Here is an 18,402-nt window from a genome sequence, read left to right on the forward strand (position 1 = left end):
CTTCAGTTACATATTTCCCCTTTTGCTGTATGGTTATATAGCCATGTATAGTCATTTCTGAGTTGGTCTCACTCCTCTGATATGGGATGGGTAATATAATCACTGTGGCAACTGTGACTGGAAAACATATGTCCATGACTAGTAAGAATTATGGGAAGCAGTTGTGAACAAACATGTGACTGTGGAGCAATTTCCTATTTAGGATTACCCAATGGCACATACTACTAAAAAAAGTATATTTTTATGAAAATGGTTTTTTAGATGAAGCAGGGTTTTACATATGAGCTGTTTATGCAATATATTTTTATAGAGACCTACATTGTTAGGAGGGTATAGTTTTCCTTTAAATCATGGGTGTGGATAGCGGTGTGGGGGTGTGTGACTGGTGCTAATTTCAAACTCAGGACTGTGGGGCTTTTGAAAAGTAAGTTAAACATAAGGAAAATATAAGGAAAACAGATAGAAGTAATAATGTATGTAAGCCCCAATGTTTGGTGTCCATTTGGATTTTCTTGACAAACACATCTACATAGGAGGTGACCAACTCGCTGCCACTCTATGCTGAAAAGACATTGACTACAATATTTATTTAGTCTATTTAGTTACTACCAGCATACACAGGACGGGCACATGGGGCAGTTATGATTTCAAGATAAAATACCAATAAGCATAACTCATTGACACGAGTTGAAGAAATGAAAAACCTGTTTTGTTGCTAGAGGCTACTGTGCTTTTAAATAAACAAATTTTTTTCTGGGTAAATTACAACCATTTACCATCAGATAAAAACATATTTCCTTTCAGCAGCTCCAATGGTTGCATATAAGAGGAGCAGAAACCTAGGGGACTTTTTGGTACAAAGGAACCTTGTACCCAACATTCAAATATGGTAAAGACAGACTTTCTAAATCATTTTTAAAAATGGGTGCTTTCCTTGTTATATTTGCAACACTATATGACTATTGACTATGTACCTGACCAAGGGGAGGCACTGAGACCTAATCTTATTGCAATTTAAATCCAAATGGATACATTGGACTGTATCTGGCCACAAGGTCCTGGTCTTTATTTTTAGCTATAATGCTCTTACGGATTAACTTGTGGTTTAACTATCTATTGATTTGACTGGTAGCCTAGTGACGATAATTCGGAGCCCACACATGGTCCGAAAATCATTAATTATTGATACATGTATGGCCAGTTCTAGTCAGAAGAGCTGACTATTTATCACAGACATTATGTAACTGGACACTCCCCCCACCCTCAGGAATGCAAGGTGGTATGTCCTAGCCCCCTGTGAGGAGGGACTGAACTAAGAATATAATGCCCATAACTCCTTAGGGGAACCCCAGTGACTCAGTGACTTCTAATATTTTCATAAGTTATGGTAGTATGTACATTATCCCTTATAATAGGTGAGTAATACTAAGTGAGTAATAAGTTCCTTCAACTAGTACCCTGATTAGCTCTTTGTACTGGATTGTTTCCATGACTTCAATGCATGATGGTAATTCTGTGTAAGGGTTCGACTATTGGGCTTTGTGGGTAACACCTCTGTACCAAGCTGTAGGGCAGCACATATTGGAGGAAACAAGCAGATGGCCAAATACATACAGCAGGCTGTGTATCAGCTCATCTCTAAAGGAAAAGGTCAGGCCACACACACTAGTTTTCCATTTGTTAGAGTTCCTGCACTTTTTTCTCCAAAGATTTTCTGAATGATTATGAGATCAGAAAGATTGGCAGATCATCAATTCAATATATATATTTTTTCTTATAATATAGAATAATTATATTTTTTTAATATCTATATACACATTGATTCATGTGAGGTTATCAGATGATGATCCCACAGTCCCCACACTCATACAGGTCATACTGACTATGCATAAGCCGACAGTATTTTCTATCTGACCAATTGGACAAATAAACATAAAGCATACATCTGCCATACGTGTTATGGCCACATTTCTATTGTTCTAGTGTAAGGCATACTGTAAACCAGTGCAGGCTTCGGTACACCAGTCCCTGGTCACCTTTGTGCATGCCTGCCTCTTGTACATGGTATAATGTTAGAGGCAACGCAACACAACATTTGTGTACATTTTAAAGCCTGGACATCATTTTCCTGCATTTACTACTATCCGGGACAGGCTCTGGTCTGAAGTGTGCAGGTTCCCTATCAGCACCACAGCTCCCCAAGAGTGGGTCCAGTGCTGGCAGGGAATTTGCCTATTTCACTGAAGAGCGAGAGCAAACCAGCTGTCACCCAGAGTGCACAGCAAACACACTGTTACAGTTAACTTGGGTCAATGGAACCCTCACAGTCTGCTGGTCTGACCACCTCTTAGGAGTCATGCTGGAGTCATTTATCACCCAAAATTCTTATTCACTCTCTTATAATTTCTCGCCTGGACTACTGTAACTCCTTATTAATTGGCCTTCCCCTCCAAAGACTGTCCCCTCTCCAGTCCATAATGAATCCTGCTGCCCGGCTCATACACCTCTCCAACCGCTCCTCCCCTGCCGTGCCGCTCTGCCAATCCCCCCTGCCGTGCCGCTCTGCCAATCCCTGCACTGGCTTCCCCTACCATCCAGGATAAAATTCAAACTAATGACTCTCACATTCAAAGCATCTCTGAACTTATCTCTATGTACCATCCAACCCGCTTGTTACCCCCCTACTGACCTGCTCCCCAACTCCTCTCTCATTCCCTCCTCACACACTCGCATTCAAGACTTTGCAAGGGCTGCCCCCCTTCTCTGGAATTCACTCCCACAAACTGTCAGACTTTCTCCCAATCTCTCTGCCTTCAAGAGATCTCTAAAAACACATTTATTTAGAGAAGCTTACCCTAATCTAGTTTAACATGACCTCAGTACCCTGTGCCCCACCTCTCACACCTCTGGTCTTGCCCATTCCCACACCTTGTGTCTCAACCCTTTCTACTTGTAGATTGTAAGTTCTTTTGGGCAGGGCTCTCTTCACCTCTTGTATCGGTTATTGATTGCTTTATATGTTACTCTGTATGTCCAATGTAAGAAACCCACTTATTGTACAGCGCTGCGAAATATGTTGGCACTTTATAAATAAATGTTAATAATAAATAATAATAATAATGGAGGCCCTGGTAAAGTTCCCTGTATTCAGGGGGCTCAGCAAAAGCACCTTTCTCAGACCTTGCAACATTTGTCAAAACGATGCAATACTCTGCAGTTTTCCCTGGGGGCACTTGCACATCCACCTATTGCTCTTGCCCCCCATCCTGCTCCCAACTCACCTTCCGCTGTGCTACCAATGGGTGCAGTTAATTCCCCTGAACCCATGATTCCTGCCCTGACCCATGAGGCAGTGATCCAGAGACTTGCAGTGCAATCCTGAACTAATGCAAAATTCAGTTCTCTCCTTAGCAATTAGCTACCAAACAGTCAAAAGTTGCCTATATAATTGCTCTGCTGTACAGTAAGGTGCTAGCATGGGCTTCCCCTGGCTAATAAGGACTGCTCAGGGGTCCTTCTCTGTCAATGAATGTGCTACAGACTTCTGAAGCTTCTTAGCTGCTGAAATTTCTTGGAATAATGACACCTTGGTAGCAGCACTTTGGCAGGGTCTGGAATGAAGATCTGAAGGGCCAACTTGCAGGCAACTGCAGGGACCCTGCTAAGTGTGATTAAGCAAAACATAGTTTTGGATGAAGGACCCTTAAGTTCATCAGCCTGGAACTTTTGTGAATACCCAGTATTTGGTTAACACTGCTATACTGGACTATAGTGCAAGACTTTCCATCTTACTAAGTCAGCCGGCCAAACCTCACATGTTGGTATTGGACCCCTAACCTGTAACGGATATGGTCAGGCTCTGTGCGTCATTTCTTATGAATAGGTGGTCAGGATGTTCTTTTTCCAATGTCACCTACGTGTGTGGGAGTAACCCTTTCTTACTCTAATCAAACAAACATAAATAGTGTAAGGTTCCTGACCGCGGACTGTAAATTTAGTAATCCAAAGGGAGACCTCCTGGCAGGACCAAGACGTATACGGGGACAAGAACGACACAACTCCAATGGAAGTTCAAACTTGTCCAGTTTATTCTTACGTGATCATAGTATTTATACCCCTTGTGTACGTGCAGACAAAAAAATCATTATAACATTAGCTTTAGAACAAAGATGGTCTATTTCATTATCTTCAGAGATGGCCTTCAAGGATGGCTAATAAAGTATAGGAACTTTAAGGAGGACACAAGGAGTAGAAGTTGCGTCAGTGCACAGATAAGATTATATTTCGTACGGTGCAAGGGTACTATTTGGGAAAAACAACTATTATGGGATATTCAAAGCCTTGCTGGTTGCTGTTACAAAATGGAGATACATTTCTAAAATGGAGTATGATATGCTAAGCATCAAAGTGTATCAAAGTATCAAAATACATGCATATATGAATATATGATTATATGAGAATATAGGATATTATATCAAACCTTACAAATAGTAAATATCCTTTATTATTTGTGATTTTTTTAATTATTTAGCTTTTTGTTCACCAACTCTCCAATTTGGAATTTTAGCAGCTATCTGATTGGTAGGGTCCAATTTAACCTAGCAGCCAGGCAGTGGTTTAAAAGAGGGACAGGGATATGAAAAGAAGAATAAATAGAAAGATAAGTAATAAAAAGTAATTGTAACAATAAAATTGTAGCCCCACAGAGGTTTAGTTTTTTTCATTTCTGGGGTCAGTGACCCCCGTTTGAAAGATGAGGCAGAAGAAAATGGCAAATAATACAAAAACTAAAAAATGAAGACCAATTTCATTTATTTCATATTTTATGTTTAAATAATTTTTTAGTGGCCGGTGCTGCAAATTACAGAGAGCAGTCCCTAGTTTTCAAACATTCAGGATAAAATATCCCATCAGTGTACATGTAGATATGTGTAATGTTTATTAATATAGTGCCATTAATGTGCAGCACTTCACAAAGACCATAATAAATAAGGTGGACTGGTAACAAGCTGATATGGAACAATAACTTAAAGGTGCATTTTTGTCTCTCTCTTTTCCCCCTGTGCTTTTTCGTGTGCCCTCTGGAATGCAATAAACTCACTGCAGTTCACGGCCTCTTCATATCACAATCCCTTAACCTTCTGGCTATTACTGAAACCTGGCTCACTCCTACTCACACTGCTTTACCTGCTGCCCTTACCTATGGGGCTTCTTATTTATTCATACCCCTAGGCCTAGTGATCATCAGGGTGGCGGAGTTGGAATTCTTCTGTTCCCTGAATGCAGGTTTCAAACTGTAACTACACCAGCCTCATTTTTCTTTACTTCATTTGAAATCGTCAGCATACACTTGTGTCCCCCAATCTCTCTACATGTTGTAGTTAAATAGGGGCCTCCTGGTCCCTATTCTACTTTCCTGGATCACTTTGCTGCTTGGCTTCTCTCATGTGCCACCCCAGCTCTCATTATAGGTGACTTTAACATTCCCATTGACAACTCTGCCTCTCCAAGTGCCTCTAAACGCCTCTCACTAGCAATTTCATTCAGGCTATCCCAGGGGACCGACTCACATACACACAGCGAGGGTCTAGATCTTATATTCTCTCCCTTTCCCCTTTCTGACCATCACTTGTTTCTTTCAGATAACATGTTCAGCTGTTTTTTCACAACCATCTCTTTCGGCCCACATTATACAGAAATCTTACCACATTTGACCCACAACAACTATCAAGAGTAGCAGCAGCTCTTCAGATCTCTCAGATAAACAACCTTTTCTGTCCAAATATGGCAGCTTCTCTCTTTAATGATGCTCTTTTCTCAGCTCTTGACACCCTTGCTCCTTGTCAGCTCTTGACACCCTTGTATGTATGTATGTATGTATATATATATAACTTCATTTATAAAGAGCTACAAGGGTACGCAGCACTGTACAATCTTACAGAATACAAAATTACACACAGGGAGGACAAGTGATATAATAAATACAATAAATATATATATATACTGTATATAAGTGCCATATATATATTATGTAAATATTCATTATTTTGTTGGTTGGAATAAGAATGCACTGGCTAAATTACAGATACATTATTTTAAACATTTCTATCAAGTTCCCTGTAATAAGAGAATGCTAATACTAATACTCCACAAAACTGAATCAAGGAAAGCATTTTTTTTAAAAGTTGAAGTATTTTATGGACAATTCTCTATTTCAAGTTGAATAGATACGGCTTGTTAAATGTAGGGCAGTCTGGTTGTACTGCCTTATTGCCTTACTGTGTTTCGATTCCTTTCAAACCCTGCCCACTCTGTGGAATTCACATTTCACCCATTTGCTTTCAGTTTCATTTCTCGCTCACACACAGGATACTTTGCCCAACCTCAGTGGGTGTGTGTGTTTCAGGAAAGTCACATTTAAGGGAACTGTCTTTTGGGCACAGAACATTCTTTTCTTTTTCTCAAATCTGTTTTTCTCTTCTTTTCTTCACATTTTCTTCTTCCTTTTCTTATACAGATATTCTGGATTCTTATAATCATCCCATCTCCTGTCTGGCAGTTCAGCAATTTAAAAAGAAGATGAAACCCATTGAACTTGTGTTTTTTCTGTCACTGGTCTTACAAATTTGCTCTGGTAAGTGATAAAAATAATAATATGACAGTTTGCTGGTATTTTATTTATTGAATCCATATACTTCTCCCCTGTGCCCCTCTGGGATTCCAGCTGTATTCTAATAATATCATAATAACATATCTCTTGCCTCTATCTGTACTGTATGTTACCAGCAGGCAGAGGAGAGTGGGATTTCTGTTGTTTCCCCCTATTTTTTCCCCTCTTCTCCAATGCTCACTTTTTCTATTACACTAATACCCAACCGACATTTCATTTTGTATACTGTTTATATGAAATAAGTTATAAATGAATATAAAGTATAACAGCTATACATTTTTTATTTGAGCTGAGCTGGGTGATTGCTTCACAGTGTTTCATTTCCCCTCCAAAGCACTAGCTGGAGTGTGTACAATTTCATTTGCAAGCTTCCTATGGAAATGAAGAAACAATTGTAAAGCATTGAGAAATCATCCTAACCCATTGAGAAATCATCATAACCTGCTCAATTAAAATCAAATCATAATTCTATGATTTTTATTGTTAATTAAAGGGGCAGTACACCCCCCCATGAACATGAGTACAATGACTAAGGCTTGTGCTGAATATACGTTTCATCTATTGTTTCAAATGTTAGGTACCCCCTAGTGATTGTAATTGCTTACCTTTTACCCCGTGCTGGTGCTGTTATGAGAAAACTGCACCCGCTTGGGGTAGCTGCAAAGGAGCAATTTTCCTCTTTCCCTCATCTGTCTTTGGAATCCCGGTAGCGGCACATGTGCAGTAGATTGAACATGTTGACTTTCATGTTAAAGTTCAGCTTTTCACTCTACTGCGCAAATGGCACGGAAACAGAAGAAGGAAGAGGATCGCTAGCTCGCAGCTACTCCGGGCTGGTGTGGTTTTTTCCTAAAAGGAGCACCAGCCCAGGGTTTTAGGTAAGCGATTACAATCACTGGGGGTGCCTAACATTTGTCACACCCTCCAGTAAATTCTCCTTCTCCTTTATTTACTTTTGTTATTTTTTTTAGCTAAACAGGGAAACTGAATCTACTTCATGTTTGATCCTTGCTTTACGTGGGACATTCCCGATTTTTTCACCCTGTCCCGCTGTCCCGGATTTGTCTTCAAATGTCCCATTTCCTTCGGCTGCGCCCCCGGCTCTTCTTCTCCCCGTGACTTCACACTCACGTCTCTCTGGAGCGCCGCTTCTTCCACTCAGTTCATTTAGGTGAATGCAGTGCAGAAGAAGCCGCACTCCCGAGAGACGTGTGTGACGTCACAGGGAGAAGAAGAGCCGGGGGACACAGGGGAACACAGTAGGCGAGTGGTGGGGGGAGCAGGGGGAGCCGCAGGAAGCAGGGGGACGCTGGGGAGGACATTGCTGGGGTGCTGAATGATCTTGGGGAAGACGCTGGAGGAAGTTAAGTGGGAGCTGGGGGATGCTGGGGCTGATGCTAGGAGGGAGCTGGAGGATGCTATGGGGGAGCTGGAGGATGCTGCAGTGGGGAGCAGCCCATAGTATGGGTGTGGTTTTGTAAAATGGGCCTGTTTTGGGGGCATGGCCTGAAATTTTTTTGACACGCTACGTGCAGCAGATATTCTTGTCCCTCCTTATACTTTTCAAATGTTGGGAGGTATGGATTCCCAATGTAGAGCTAACCTCAATGTATAATATGCTCCTGCTAAAAAAACAGCCACAGCAAAAGTAGGAGAGAGGGACCTCTATACTGGGAATCTAATTATCTAACTCACAAGGACCAAACATTGAGTAGCTGCAGTTCTCTGTTTGCCCTTGTCATGCCAGCATAGTGTTTCCCTGGCATGTCCAGAGTTAAACTTGGCAGCATTTGGCTTTGTGTCCACAAGAGACCCTTAATTAATGAAATATGCAACAAGGGACTGTGGGGAGGCGACAAACTTATCTGGGTTAGCAGACAATTCAAAGCCAGACCATTTGGAGGCATTTGGTAATTGGTTTCTTTGATCTGTTGATCAAAGAAAGGCAATTGCGGACCTAAGAACAGCAGGAGGGAGCAGCTATGAGAAAATATGGATTATAGAAAGGGATCCATATCTCACAATCTCATAAATCATATATTGGTTATGAGGAGGCCCCATGATTCCCAATGATACCAAACAGGGACTGCCTATACCCACCAGTTAGGATGGATAGTTTCTGGGGGATTGGGACATGAGACACCCCTCATGTTTGGTATCATTCTGATCGCCCACATATGGGTTAAAGCAAGCCCATATTTTCATAATAATATTGGGTACTGGCAAGTGCCAATATTATATGACAAGAAACTGGTCTGAGAAGTGCAACTCTCTACAGGGGGTCGCAAGGGACAAGTTCATGGATACTCCCCCCTCATGCATATGGTAATGAGGAAGGGTCCCAGCAGGGGATAAAAGGGCAACAGACCCAGTTCCTGACAGCTCATACTTGAGGTTCCAATTCTGTTGGGGTGTGGGCTCAGGTTTCCAAACTCCTGCCTCAGGAGGACAAAGAAACTAACTCTGTAACGTACATAGGGGTTCTCTGTGTTTTATTCCCATTTATTTTATTTACTGTTTTGTATATGTGTGTCTCTCTTTGTAATATCTTTATAAATGCACTGTTTACCCTTGTAATATTAAATATAAAATTTAATAAGTTATGTCCTTTGGCTCTATAAAGATCCCACGTACCTTGTATAAATGTTTGGGCCTAGAATGTATTAACTGCTTGTCTGTGTGTAGAGCGAAAGTTGTGTGTGTAAATGCTAATTAACTAGTTGACTGCTAGCAGGAGAGTGTGTTTGACTGTAATTTAACCCTTTGGCTGCTAGAGTGCTTGGTGAATTAGTGGAAGCTAACCCTAACTACAGTGAGCGAGAGTGTGTGATATATTTGTGTGTTAGGTTTCTATCGCCTGTTAATGATAGATGGTGGCAGCGAATAGTTGTTTGGGGTGGTGGTGTGTTTGGGGGTGTCTGATGTTAGTCTAACCTGTGTGAAAGGTGACTGAGTGTAACCCCTTGTTTCCCTGTCCCAGTGTCACGTGCGTCTGAGAGTGGCGTGATCCTGACAGCCCTATTTAGCGCAAAAAAACTAAGATTTTACTTGATTGAAAACTTATGTTGCATGAGGTTTAATGTTGACAAGTGCAAAGTTATGCACTTTGGTAGAAATAATATAAATTCTAGTTATACACTAAGTGGTAGTGTGTATCCTTAATGGAAAAGGATCTGGGGGTTTTTGTAGATAACAAGTTGTCTAATTCCAGGCAGTGTCATTCTGTGGCTACTAAAGCAAATAAAGTGCTGTCTTGTATAAAAAGGGCATTGACTCAAGGGATGAGAACATAATTTTGCCCCTTTATAGGTCCCTGGTAAGGCCTCACCTTGAGTATGGGGGGCAGTTTTGGGCTGGAGATATTAATGAGCTGGAGAGAGTGCAGAGACTGCAACTAAACTGGTAAAGGGGATGGAAGGGTTAAACTATGAGGTGAGACTGTCAGGGTTTGGGTTGTTTTCTCTGGAAAAAAGACCCTTGTGAGGGGACAAGATAATCTTCTTTGAAAAGGGAACTAAAATGTTCTTAAACCTTGCTGTGATTATCACATTAGCTCACCAATCACCTTTACACCACTTTTGTTATACTTCATATATAATGTTTTACCCTATAACTAAGTCAGGATCCAAAGAGAAAGATATTTGCAGTTCCCCTGCAGCATATAGTGTTTTCCTCCACCCCATTTATAAGCTTAAAATTGAATTAAGGTGCCCATACAGTGGCTAGCTCCAGCAATAAAACTGTTCCATAGGCTAACTGCAGAGCTGTCAACCCCCCACCCCACTATTTTTTCAGAAGTTACCCGATTTTGCCTTCTCCCTCCTGTCCCCTGTCAACCAGTAGTATTCTAAAGATTTTTTGGCTATCCCCCGAAGTTCACGTCAAATTTTGTGCATGCATGGGCAGTAAGCATCGGTGACAGAATCAGTAGCAATTTTTGGGCTTCAACGGGACATTTACGCATGTGCATGACATCACTTCCAAAAGTGCATTTATGTGCATGATTTCACTTCTGGGTACAAAGAAAAAATTACAGCAAGGTCTCCAGGGTTCTCTAGTCTCCGAGTTGACAGCTCTGTAACTGTCATTATTGTTTGATTGTCCATACACATGGATAGTCACATTCTCTTGTTCCATTCATTTGTGCCAGTAACTGCAAGAAGTAAATTAATATTATTATTTTCAGTGCACTTGTCAATGTCGTGTATGGAACTGGCATTGTAGACAGTTCTTAGTTAGAACATAACACAGTAGACTGTTTTAAGTGAGTGATTCCAATTCTGCTCTATAGCAGAATAGATTTATCAAACTAATTACAGCACAGAAGAAGAAAGTGAGAGACAGATTTCCTATAGGAGAGGTTTTGGCTATCAATAGTGGCTAACCATTCCCTATTCTTCTCTTTATTGTGTGACCAGTAACAGGAAATGGGCCTGTCCCAGTGATTGACCATGTAGAAGGTTCTGTCGTGCTGCCATACAGCCTGTCAGTTCCAGTTAGAGAAGCATATTGGGATTTTCCATGCAATGGACACAGAGTAAAAGTGGCCGAATTCAGAGACCAAAAGTTTAGTATCACCAGGGAGGAGTTCCGCAGCCGCATGGATTGCTCTGACAATGGAACCTCATTAATGATCAGAAATCTGAGAATGAACGACAGTGGGATCTACACTGCACTCATTTATGACACTGAACAGAGAAGACATGAAATATCTTATAATCTCACAGTATTCAGTAAGTATAACACAGGGCACTTACTATGCAAATGGACTCAACATGCTGAATACAAAAAATTACACTTTATCGGGTTAAAATAATTAGTGTTATGCTGTCTCTTAATAATAGTACAATAAAAAAATGTATATGTAATATAGATGGAATATGCTACCCTATGGAAACTTTGATTAAACAACAAAAAGCTCTATAAAGACAACTATTTTATCATTGCTATTAAATATACAAAAACATGAACAAATAATATAATAACAAATTTCCTCTGTGCCTTATAGTATATATGCTGGCCAACATTTTTTAAGGACAGTTAATATTTTTTATATAAACTCTTCCTTCAAGTTACAGAAACAGGGGTTTCCTTAATGCTGAATTTGCAATGATGAAATTGGATATGTAAACCTTTTCTTACCACACTCCTGTAGAATCAGATCACACTCTCTTTTCTTTGCAATCGAGCAGACCCTGAAAACCTTTTTGCTTATTTGAAAGATACTGGGAACTGGGAATTACTGCGCAGCCCCCACCTTGTGGGCGCTGAGTAGCACACCTCAGGGGAATTCCACCAGGAAAATAAATAACACACAGGATTGCAGAAACATAGATTAACTTTATGTAAAAATAGAAAAATACAACAGGCATCTAATACAATTAACAATAGTGCCCTGCAGGCACTTGGGGACCTATCTGTCTCACTAGCAGATAACATACTGATTGTCTAACTAGCACAGTCCTTTTAATATCACTGTCTCAAACTTTACTCTGGATGGGATCAAAAATGCACAGTTCAGTTCAATACAGAATGTCCCTTCTCAAGAGCTCTTATACCCCAGGTAGCACTATCTTCCCAAAGTACCACAGGTTGGATTTAGTAGCCGCTCCCTTGTAGTAGGTACACGAACATTATCTGCCCTCACACAGGGGCCCCACACTTTTAGCCTTGCCAGTATCCTGCCTTTGGTGGGTCACTCCCCGGGGGCTCTCAGAGGCACACTGGAGTTCACAGGCAGATCTGCAGGGCAGACACTCTCCACTGGGCACCTCCTGGATCTCTGGCAGCCTGACAGGGGACAGGATGGGCTTTCTATGAACATTTTTGGCTCTAGACCTTACCTCCTGGCCGACCTCCAAATCGGATGAAGAGGAAACCTCTCTCATTTTCTGGACAGTCTCTTTCCCGCTGGTTCTTGTTGGCGCTGCAGCAGTGAACCTTTTATAACCTGCTGGTCCAAACTGTGGATTTGCACTCCCTGGGTCCTCCTCTTTTCCCAGAGGTGCACTGGGTCTTCCAGCCAATCAGATTATTCCTCTGCCTGTAACAGAGCTGAATTATGTCACAGGCAGAACAGGGGGAATGGTTACCTGATCCCCTACAATACATCAGAACTAACTTGTGCAGACAGGTGGCTTCTCAGCAATTTATCTGTTATATAATAGAATTGCAAACATGTGATAACATCTCCTGGTGCAGACACTGGGGCATACATTTTGGAAGCCTATGTGCTTTATCCAGTACCAGCAAGTTTTTTGTAGAACTCACTAATGAAGTTGGTATAATATTGGTAGGATCAATTCTCTGATACCTTATAGAACAAAACATTTTTCAGTATCCACCAGCTTTTGTTTTAATAGAGTAATTTACTCCAGTGCTGACTTCATAAAAGACCATCAGCTGTTGTTGGGCCTTGTTCTGCGTATTATTGCAAAATCAGTTGTTTAAATGTACTCTATGTGCATTTTATTGAGCTGCTTTCCCAAAGCTTTTAAATTTTGTTTCCGTAAACTCTAATGCACAAACCACAGTTATATGAGAGAGTGAGAAATGTATGTTTGTTATGGACTGTAGTATGAGGAAGTCAGTGGACTGCTAATATAAACCTTTTGATGTAATAGAAAAGCCCTGGCAACCCCGGTCACCAACACCCTTTTGGCACCCCGGGCTTTCTGCTGCGGGGAAGACAGGGATTCTTTACACTGCCAAGGTTTAAAAACAGAAATGCGGTACAAAAGGGGTCAGGGAGAGGCAACGTTAGAGTCAGGCAAAGGGTCGAGGGAGACAGCAAAGATTAAGAGTCAAAAACCGGGCAAAAAGTCAAAAACCGGGCAAAAAGTCAAAAACAAGTGAAACAATCAAAAACAAAGCTTAGCTAAAGTCTGGATACTCAGAGACAGCTTGGGCAATGAAAACAAACAAAAGTGCACTACTAAGTTTGAATTTGGTGCCAAAGTCATGACTCGGTGCCAAAACTACTGAACATGCACTCGCCAGATGAGTCTGGGGACCGGCGTGGCTCCAGGTAAGAGTGTGCACTCATAACAATGTTATTATTCTAAACTATAATCTGCTTGAACATTTAGTTAGAGACTTTTTATTAAATGAAAAATAAAGTAAGAATTTGTTACACACACACATATCTAATGGTGCAAAGTATATTCACTGCTAAATATGGTTGATGGACATTAGGAATAAATTGTTTATTTCTAATCACAGAGCTGGTTCCCAAGCCAGACATAAAGAAGCGGAATGAAGATGGTCAGTGTAATTACACCCTTCACTGTTCCATCCAATCAGACTCCTCAGCGCTGTCCTACAGTTGGATGTACAGATATAATAACTTTGAGTATCAACACTATGCAAATGGGAGCACAATCCAAATCTCAGCACAGAAAAACACATGGGAATTTCTCTGCTTGGTAGAAAATCCTGTACACAAGAACAATGAGACTTTTACTGTACCAACCTGTCATGGGATACAAACAGGTATGCATGTAAAACCCCAGAACCAGACTAATTGAATATTTTGAGTTTATTTACACTAAAACTCAAAGGTCTGGTATTTATTAAACACTCGAATGTGCCTTCTAAAAGCTTGCGAGTTTATATAGAAGTCAATTCGAGTTTTCGAGTTTTTTGATTCAAACGAGTTTTCCTTGCTAATAAATAAGCAAGCATTCAAATTTACAAATTCAGAAATTGATAAACAAGCCCATTAGTTTATATAAAGTAACAGCAGATGCAGTGAATGCAGTTTTACACGTTAGGAAGCTCACCATATCCCATAGTGTCACCAACTTGTAGTTACAAGTTGTCTTTAAATATTAAAATGGACTTTTATACTACATCATGTCCCCTTTAAGCAGAAGTTACTATATTTCTCTCAAATATTATACTTAAATATGTGTTAACCTAATATTTGTTTTGTTGTTGTTCTTTTCTAGTTAATGCTGAAAATAAAAGGCTTCGAGTGTTATTGATTGGTGCAACTGTACCTGTACTCCTTGCAGTTGTAATTGCTGTGTTTCTAATAACAAGAATACAGATAAAAATGGTACTTGTATAGGTGTGCATAGCGCACCATATCTTTCCAGTACTTAATCTCTTACACGCACAGGATATACCTTAAGGTTAGAGACCCCAGGGCATCTTTAATTAACTCAGAAGGAGGGTGATAATGCCAATTATTCACATATGATTCCAGCATAAAATGCAGCAGATGCTTGAACATACTGTGTATAAAATGGTAATCCTTTATTGCGGCTTTTTACCCTGTTTTTAACACAGCAAATACTTCCAGAATTTACTTGCTGTCTGAATTTTTTCCATTGACTTGAATGGGTTATGATATAAAGGTATATAAAGGTTTATACCTTTATCAATCCACCATTTTATTTAACATGCTTTTTACACCATTTTTCATAATATTCTAAAGAATTTGGACCATGTTTGTCACCCACCCTCCAGTGTTGGTGCATTCCTGCAGAAAGCCTGGGGCCATCATGGGTTATGTATCCCTTCTGTTTCTCCACTGGGATCTCAGGGCCTACTGCAAAGCTTGCCTTTACCTAATTTGTCCTGTCCTGTTATCACTGCCTAACACTGATTATATGGAAAAATATTATAAGCTGTTTAACAGGAAAAATGTCACTCTGAGACAACATGGGGGCTCATTTAGCCTAAATCAAATAATAAAATCTTGTTTTGTTTTCCAGAAGGCTGACATTATATATAAAGAAATTCAGGTTTTTCCAAAGAAAAGTACAAATCAGGTGAGAAGTGATAGTTATCCTGGAATCTATCTCCTATACTTGCCACACTGTTTATAAAGTTAAACATGACACAGAGTGACTGTCGAGGTGCTATACATGTAATGCAAAACAATATGGATGCTCAGCTCATTCAACCCACACATTTAAAGAGGACTAGCACCAAAAATAAATTATGCATAATGTAAAAGATAATGTAATTATAAGCCACTTGTGTTTTGGCACCGCTGCATTATTTCTCCTCCTGTTCCGAAACTGTGCACAAGTATGCCTACTGAAGAAGTAGCCATGTAGCCCACGGTCATTTTTAGGGTGTTTGCAGCTTCGGGGTTCCTGTCAGGGGCTTCAGGGCCCCAATTGTTGGGAAATGCTGCAATGTGGGTAAACAAATGGCCACTTGCACTTTGGACACAGCACTTTGGACACAGGCAGACCCTAAATGGATAAACAAACACTGGTTTTGATAGCAATTATATTTATACATAACTTAAAACCCAGTGAAAATGTGCAATGAAAGTTACTTTGAATGTTACTGTGCAAAAGATTTTGTTTGCCAGTTAAAGATTTCCCCTTGGCCTAATTCATTTGGGAGGAGGCAACTGCATTATGATTATGAAGGAGTTAACAACAAAATGGCTGTGAACACTGAATGCAAATCTTCATGTAGCTGGCTAAGGTCAGATATGTGGAAATGCAAAGTGCATCTTTAACCAAAATATTGTTTCCCCCACTGATGGCATTGGCTAACAGAACCCCCACTCCAGATTGGGGAAACAACAGTATTTTTCTTTAAATATTGTGTTTTGTGCCCCTTGCACTAGGAGCCTACCCATTTATTATGTGTTTGTGTGTGCCCCAACATGGTCACGGAGAGCTTTATTATCCTTTCTGCTGAATTTATTTTGCCCCTTGCACTGGGAGCCTACCCATTCATTATGTGTTTGTGTGTGCCCCAACATGGTCACTTTCACTGTGAGCTTTATTATCCTTTCTGCTGAATTTATTTTGCCAAGATCATAAGAAAATAAAAGCTCACCAGGCTTTAGGAGGCAGGCATATTATTTTTTAATAAAACACAATCTTGAAAAAAATGTTTTTATTACAACCCTAATTATAATACATCTGTCCCCTGGAATTTCCAAAGGTACAGTAGCTAATATTAATATTTTGAGTTTATAACACTAATTTGTTTTTTACTGAAGGAAAATGGAACTGACAGCAAAGGTTTGTTGTATCAAGAAACAACCTATGTTGATGTAAAGCGATAGCTGGGTGAGTAACCTCTATGAGAATCCTTTGTTATAATGGCATAGTTGGCATGTAACTGCCTAATATCCAATGCCAAGGGGATAAAGTCATGCTCCAATATTGCCAGGGCAACAATAAATGCAGGCTGTTGGGATGCAGACCTGCCTGATCAATATGTGGTCGATTCTTTGCCAGATATCAGTCAGGAAAGCCCATAAAAGGGCCCCATACACTTTTTTGGATTCTAACCTAATACATTTTAATGTATTAAACACCCCCTGAGTTTGCTGAGCAGCTAGCAAATGTGGTGGGCTGCAAACTCATTTTCCATTTCCATACTGCCTATAAAGGGTTGTTTACCTTTAACATTTAGTATGTTATCGAATCAAATAAAATTTAGCAACTTTTTATTTGCTTATCATTTTAATTTTTTTTTAATAATTTTTTGTCTCTTCAGCCTCCTCTCAGTAGAGATGTAGCGAACTGTTCGCCGGAGAACTAATTCGCACGAAAATCGGGTGTTCGCAAGTTCGCGAACTTTTAGCGAAGTTCGCAATTTTGGGTTCGCCTTAGCTGGAGCCAAATTTTGACCTCTCACCCCAGAGCCAGCAGATACATGGCAGCCAATCAGGCAGCTCTCCCTGCTGGACCACCCCGGACCACTCCCTTCCATATATAAACCGAAGCCCAGCAGCCATTTTACATTCTGCCTGTGTGTGCTTGTTGAGTTAGCATAGGGAGAGAGCTGTGCAGGGGTTTGAGGGACAGTTTAGGTAGCTTTGCTGACTAGTAATCTACTTTCTACTGCTCTGTATGTAGCTGCTGTGGGCAGCTGTCCTGCTGATCTCATCTGCTGTAACCCAATAGTCCTTGTAAGGACTGCTTTTATTTTCTGATTACTGTTACTCTTCTTTGCATTGTGTACTGCAGCTCCGTCTGTGTGTGTTGGAGACAGGTGTGCTGTTCATAGTAGTGCACTAAGCACCAACCACACATTCACATCATTTTTTTTTATTTGTGTTTTTTTACTTTGCTACTGTAATTTATAGAGCCCAGTGCTATTAGTCTAGCTGTGTTGGGGACTGGTGTGCTGCTCCTAGTAGTTCACCCCCAGCACCAACCAGAGATCACTTTTTTTTTTTTTTTTTTTAATTTAAGTTACTGTTCTTTAACGTGTCCAGTGCTGTTTGCTGTTATTCATAGTAGTGCACCAAACACGTTACACATAGTAGTGACATTGCATTGCAATAAAATCACCTGAGCGATGTTTTTCCACCAACAATAATATATTCTGTATCCACTACTGCGGCGTTTTGTCTTTGCGTGTGAACCGGCTGTAACCTTTACACGACTTGATTGGCATGTAGACGCCGGATGTTTTAAAGCAGTTTATTACACAAGTTTAGGAATGTAGAGTGATTTCTGCCCTTTACAGCACAAAACGCAACGCTGTGTCAACAACGTATTTTTCAGAGAAATTTTTGCCCTTGATCCCCCTCCTGCATGCCACTGTCCAGGTCGTGGCACCCTTTAAACAACTTTAAAATCAGTTTTCTGGCCAGAAATGGCTTTTCTAGGTTTTAAAGTTCGCCTTCCCATTGAAGTCTATGGGGTTCGCAAAGTTCGCACTTTTTGGTGGAAGTTCGCAAACGAGTTCGCGAACTTTTTTTGTGAGGTTCGCTACATCTCTACCTCTCAGCTTGCAAATGG

The 18,402-nt window shown here is 40.5% G+C and overlaps 1 protein-coding gene across 2 annotated transcripts; it reads left to right on the forward strand.

The window, feature by feature from the left end:
- Nucleotides 1-6,368: 6,368 nt before the first annotated feature.
- On the forward strand, nt 6,369-17,250 carry LOC116406763 (T-lymphocyte surface antigen Ly-9-like). 2 transcript variants are annotated; one of them, XM_031891629.1, is made up of 7 exons: nt 6,369-6,634; nt 11,089-11,403; nt 13,892-14,161; nt 14,620-14,729; nt 15,391-15,447; nt 16,647-16,716; nt 17,150-17,189. In XM_031891629.1, the coding sequence occupies exons 1-6, from the start codon at nt 6,580-6,582 to the stop codon at nt 16,710-16,712; spliced, it is 873 nt and encodes a 290-aa protein (XP_031747489.1). In that variant the 5' UTR covers nt 6,369-6,579; the 3' UTR covers nt 16,713-16,716; nt 17,150-17,189. The 2 variants fall into 2 exon arrangements, with proteins under 2 accessions (XP_031747489.1, XP_031747490.1); XM_031891630.1 differs by lacking the exon at nt 13,892-14,161 and having other exon boundaries at nt 17,150-17,250.
- The last annotated feature ends 1,152 nt before the right edge of the window (nt 17,251-18,402 follow it).

The sequence above is a fragment of the Xenopus tropicalis genome, chromosome 8, assembly GCF_000004195.4.
Source record: "Xenopus tropicalis strain Nigerian chromosome 8, UCB_Xtro_10.0, whole genome shotgun sequence".
NCBI lineage: Eukaryota > Metazoa > Chordata > Amphibia > Anura > Pipidae > Xenopus > Xenopus tropicalis.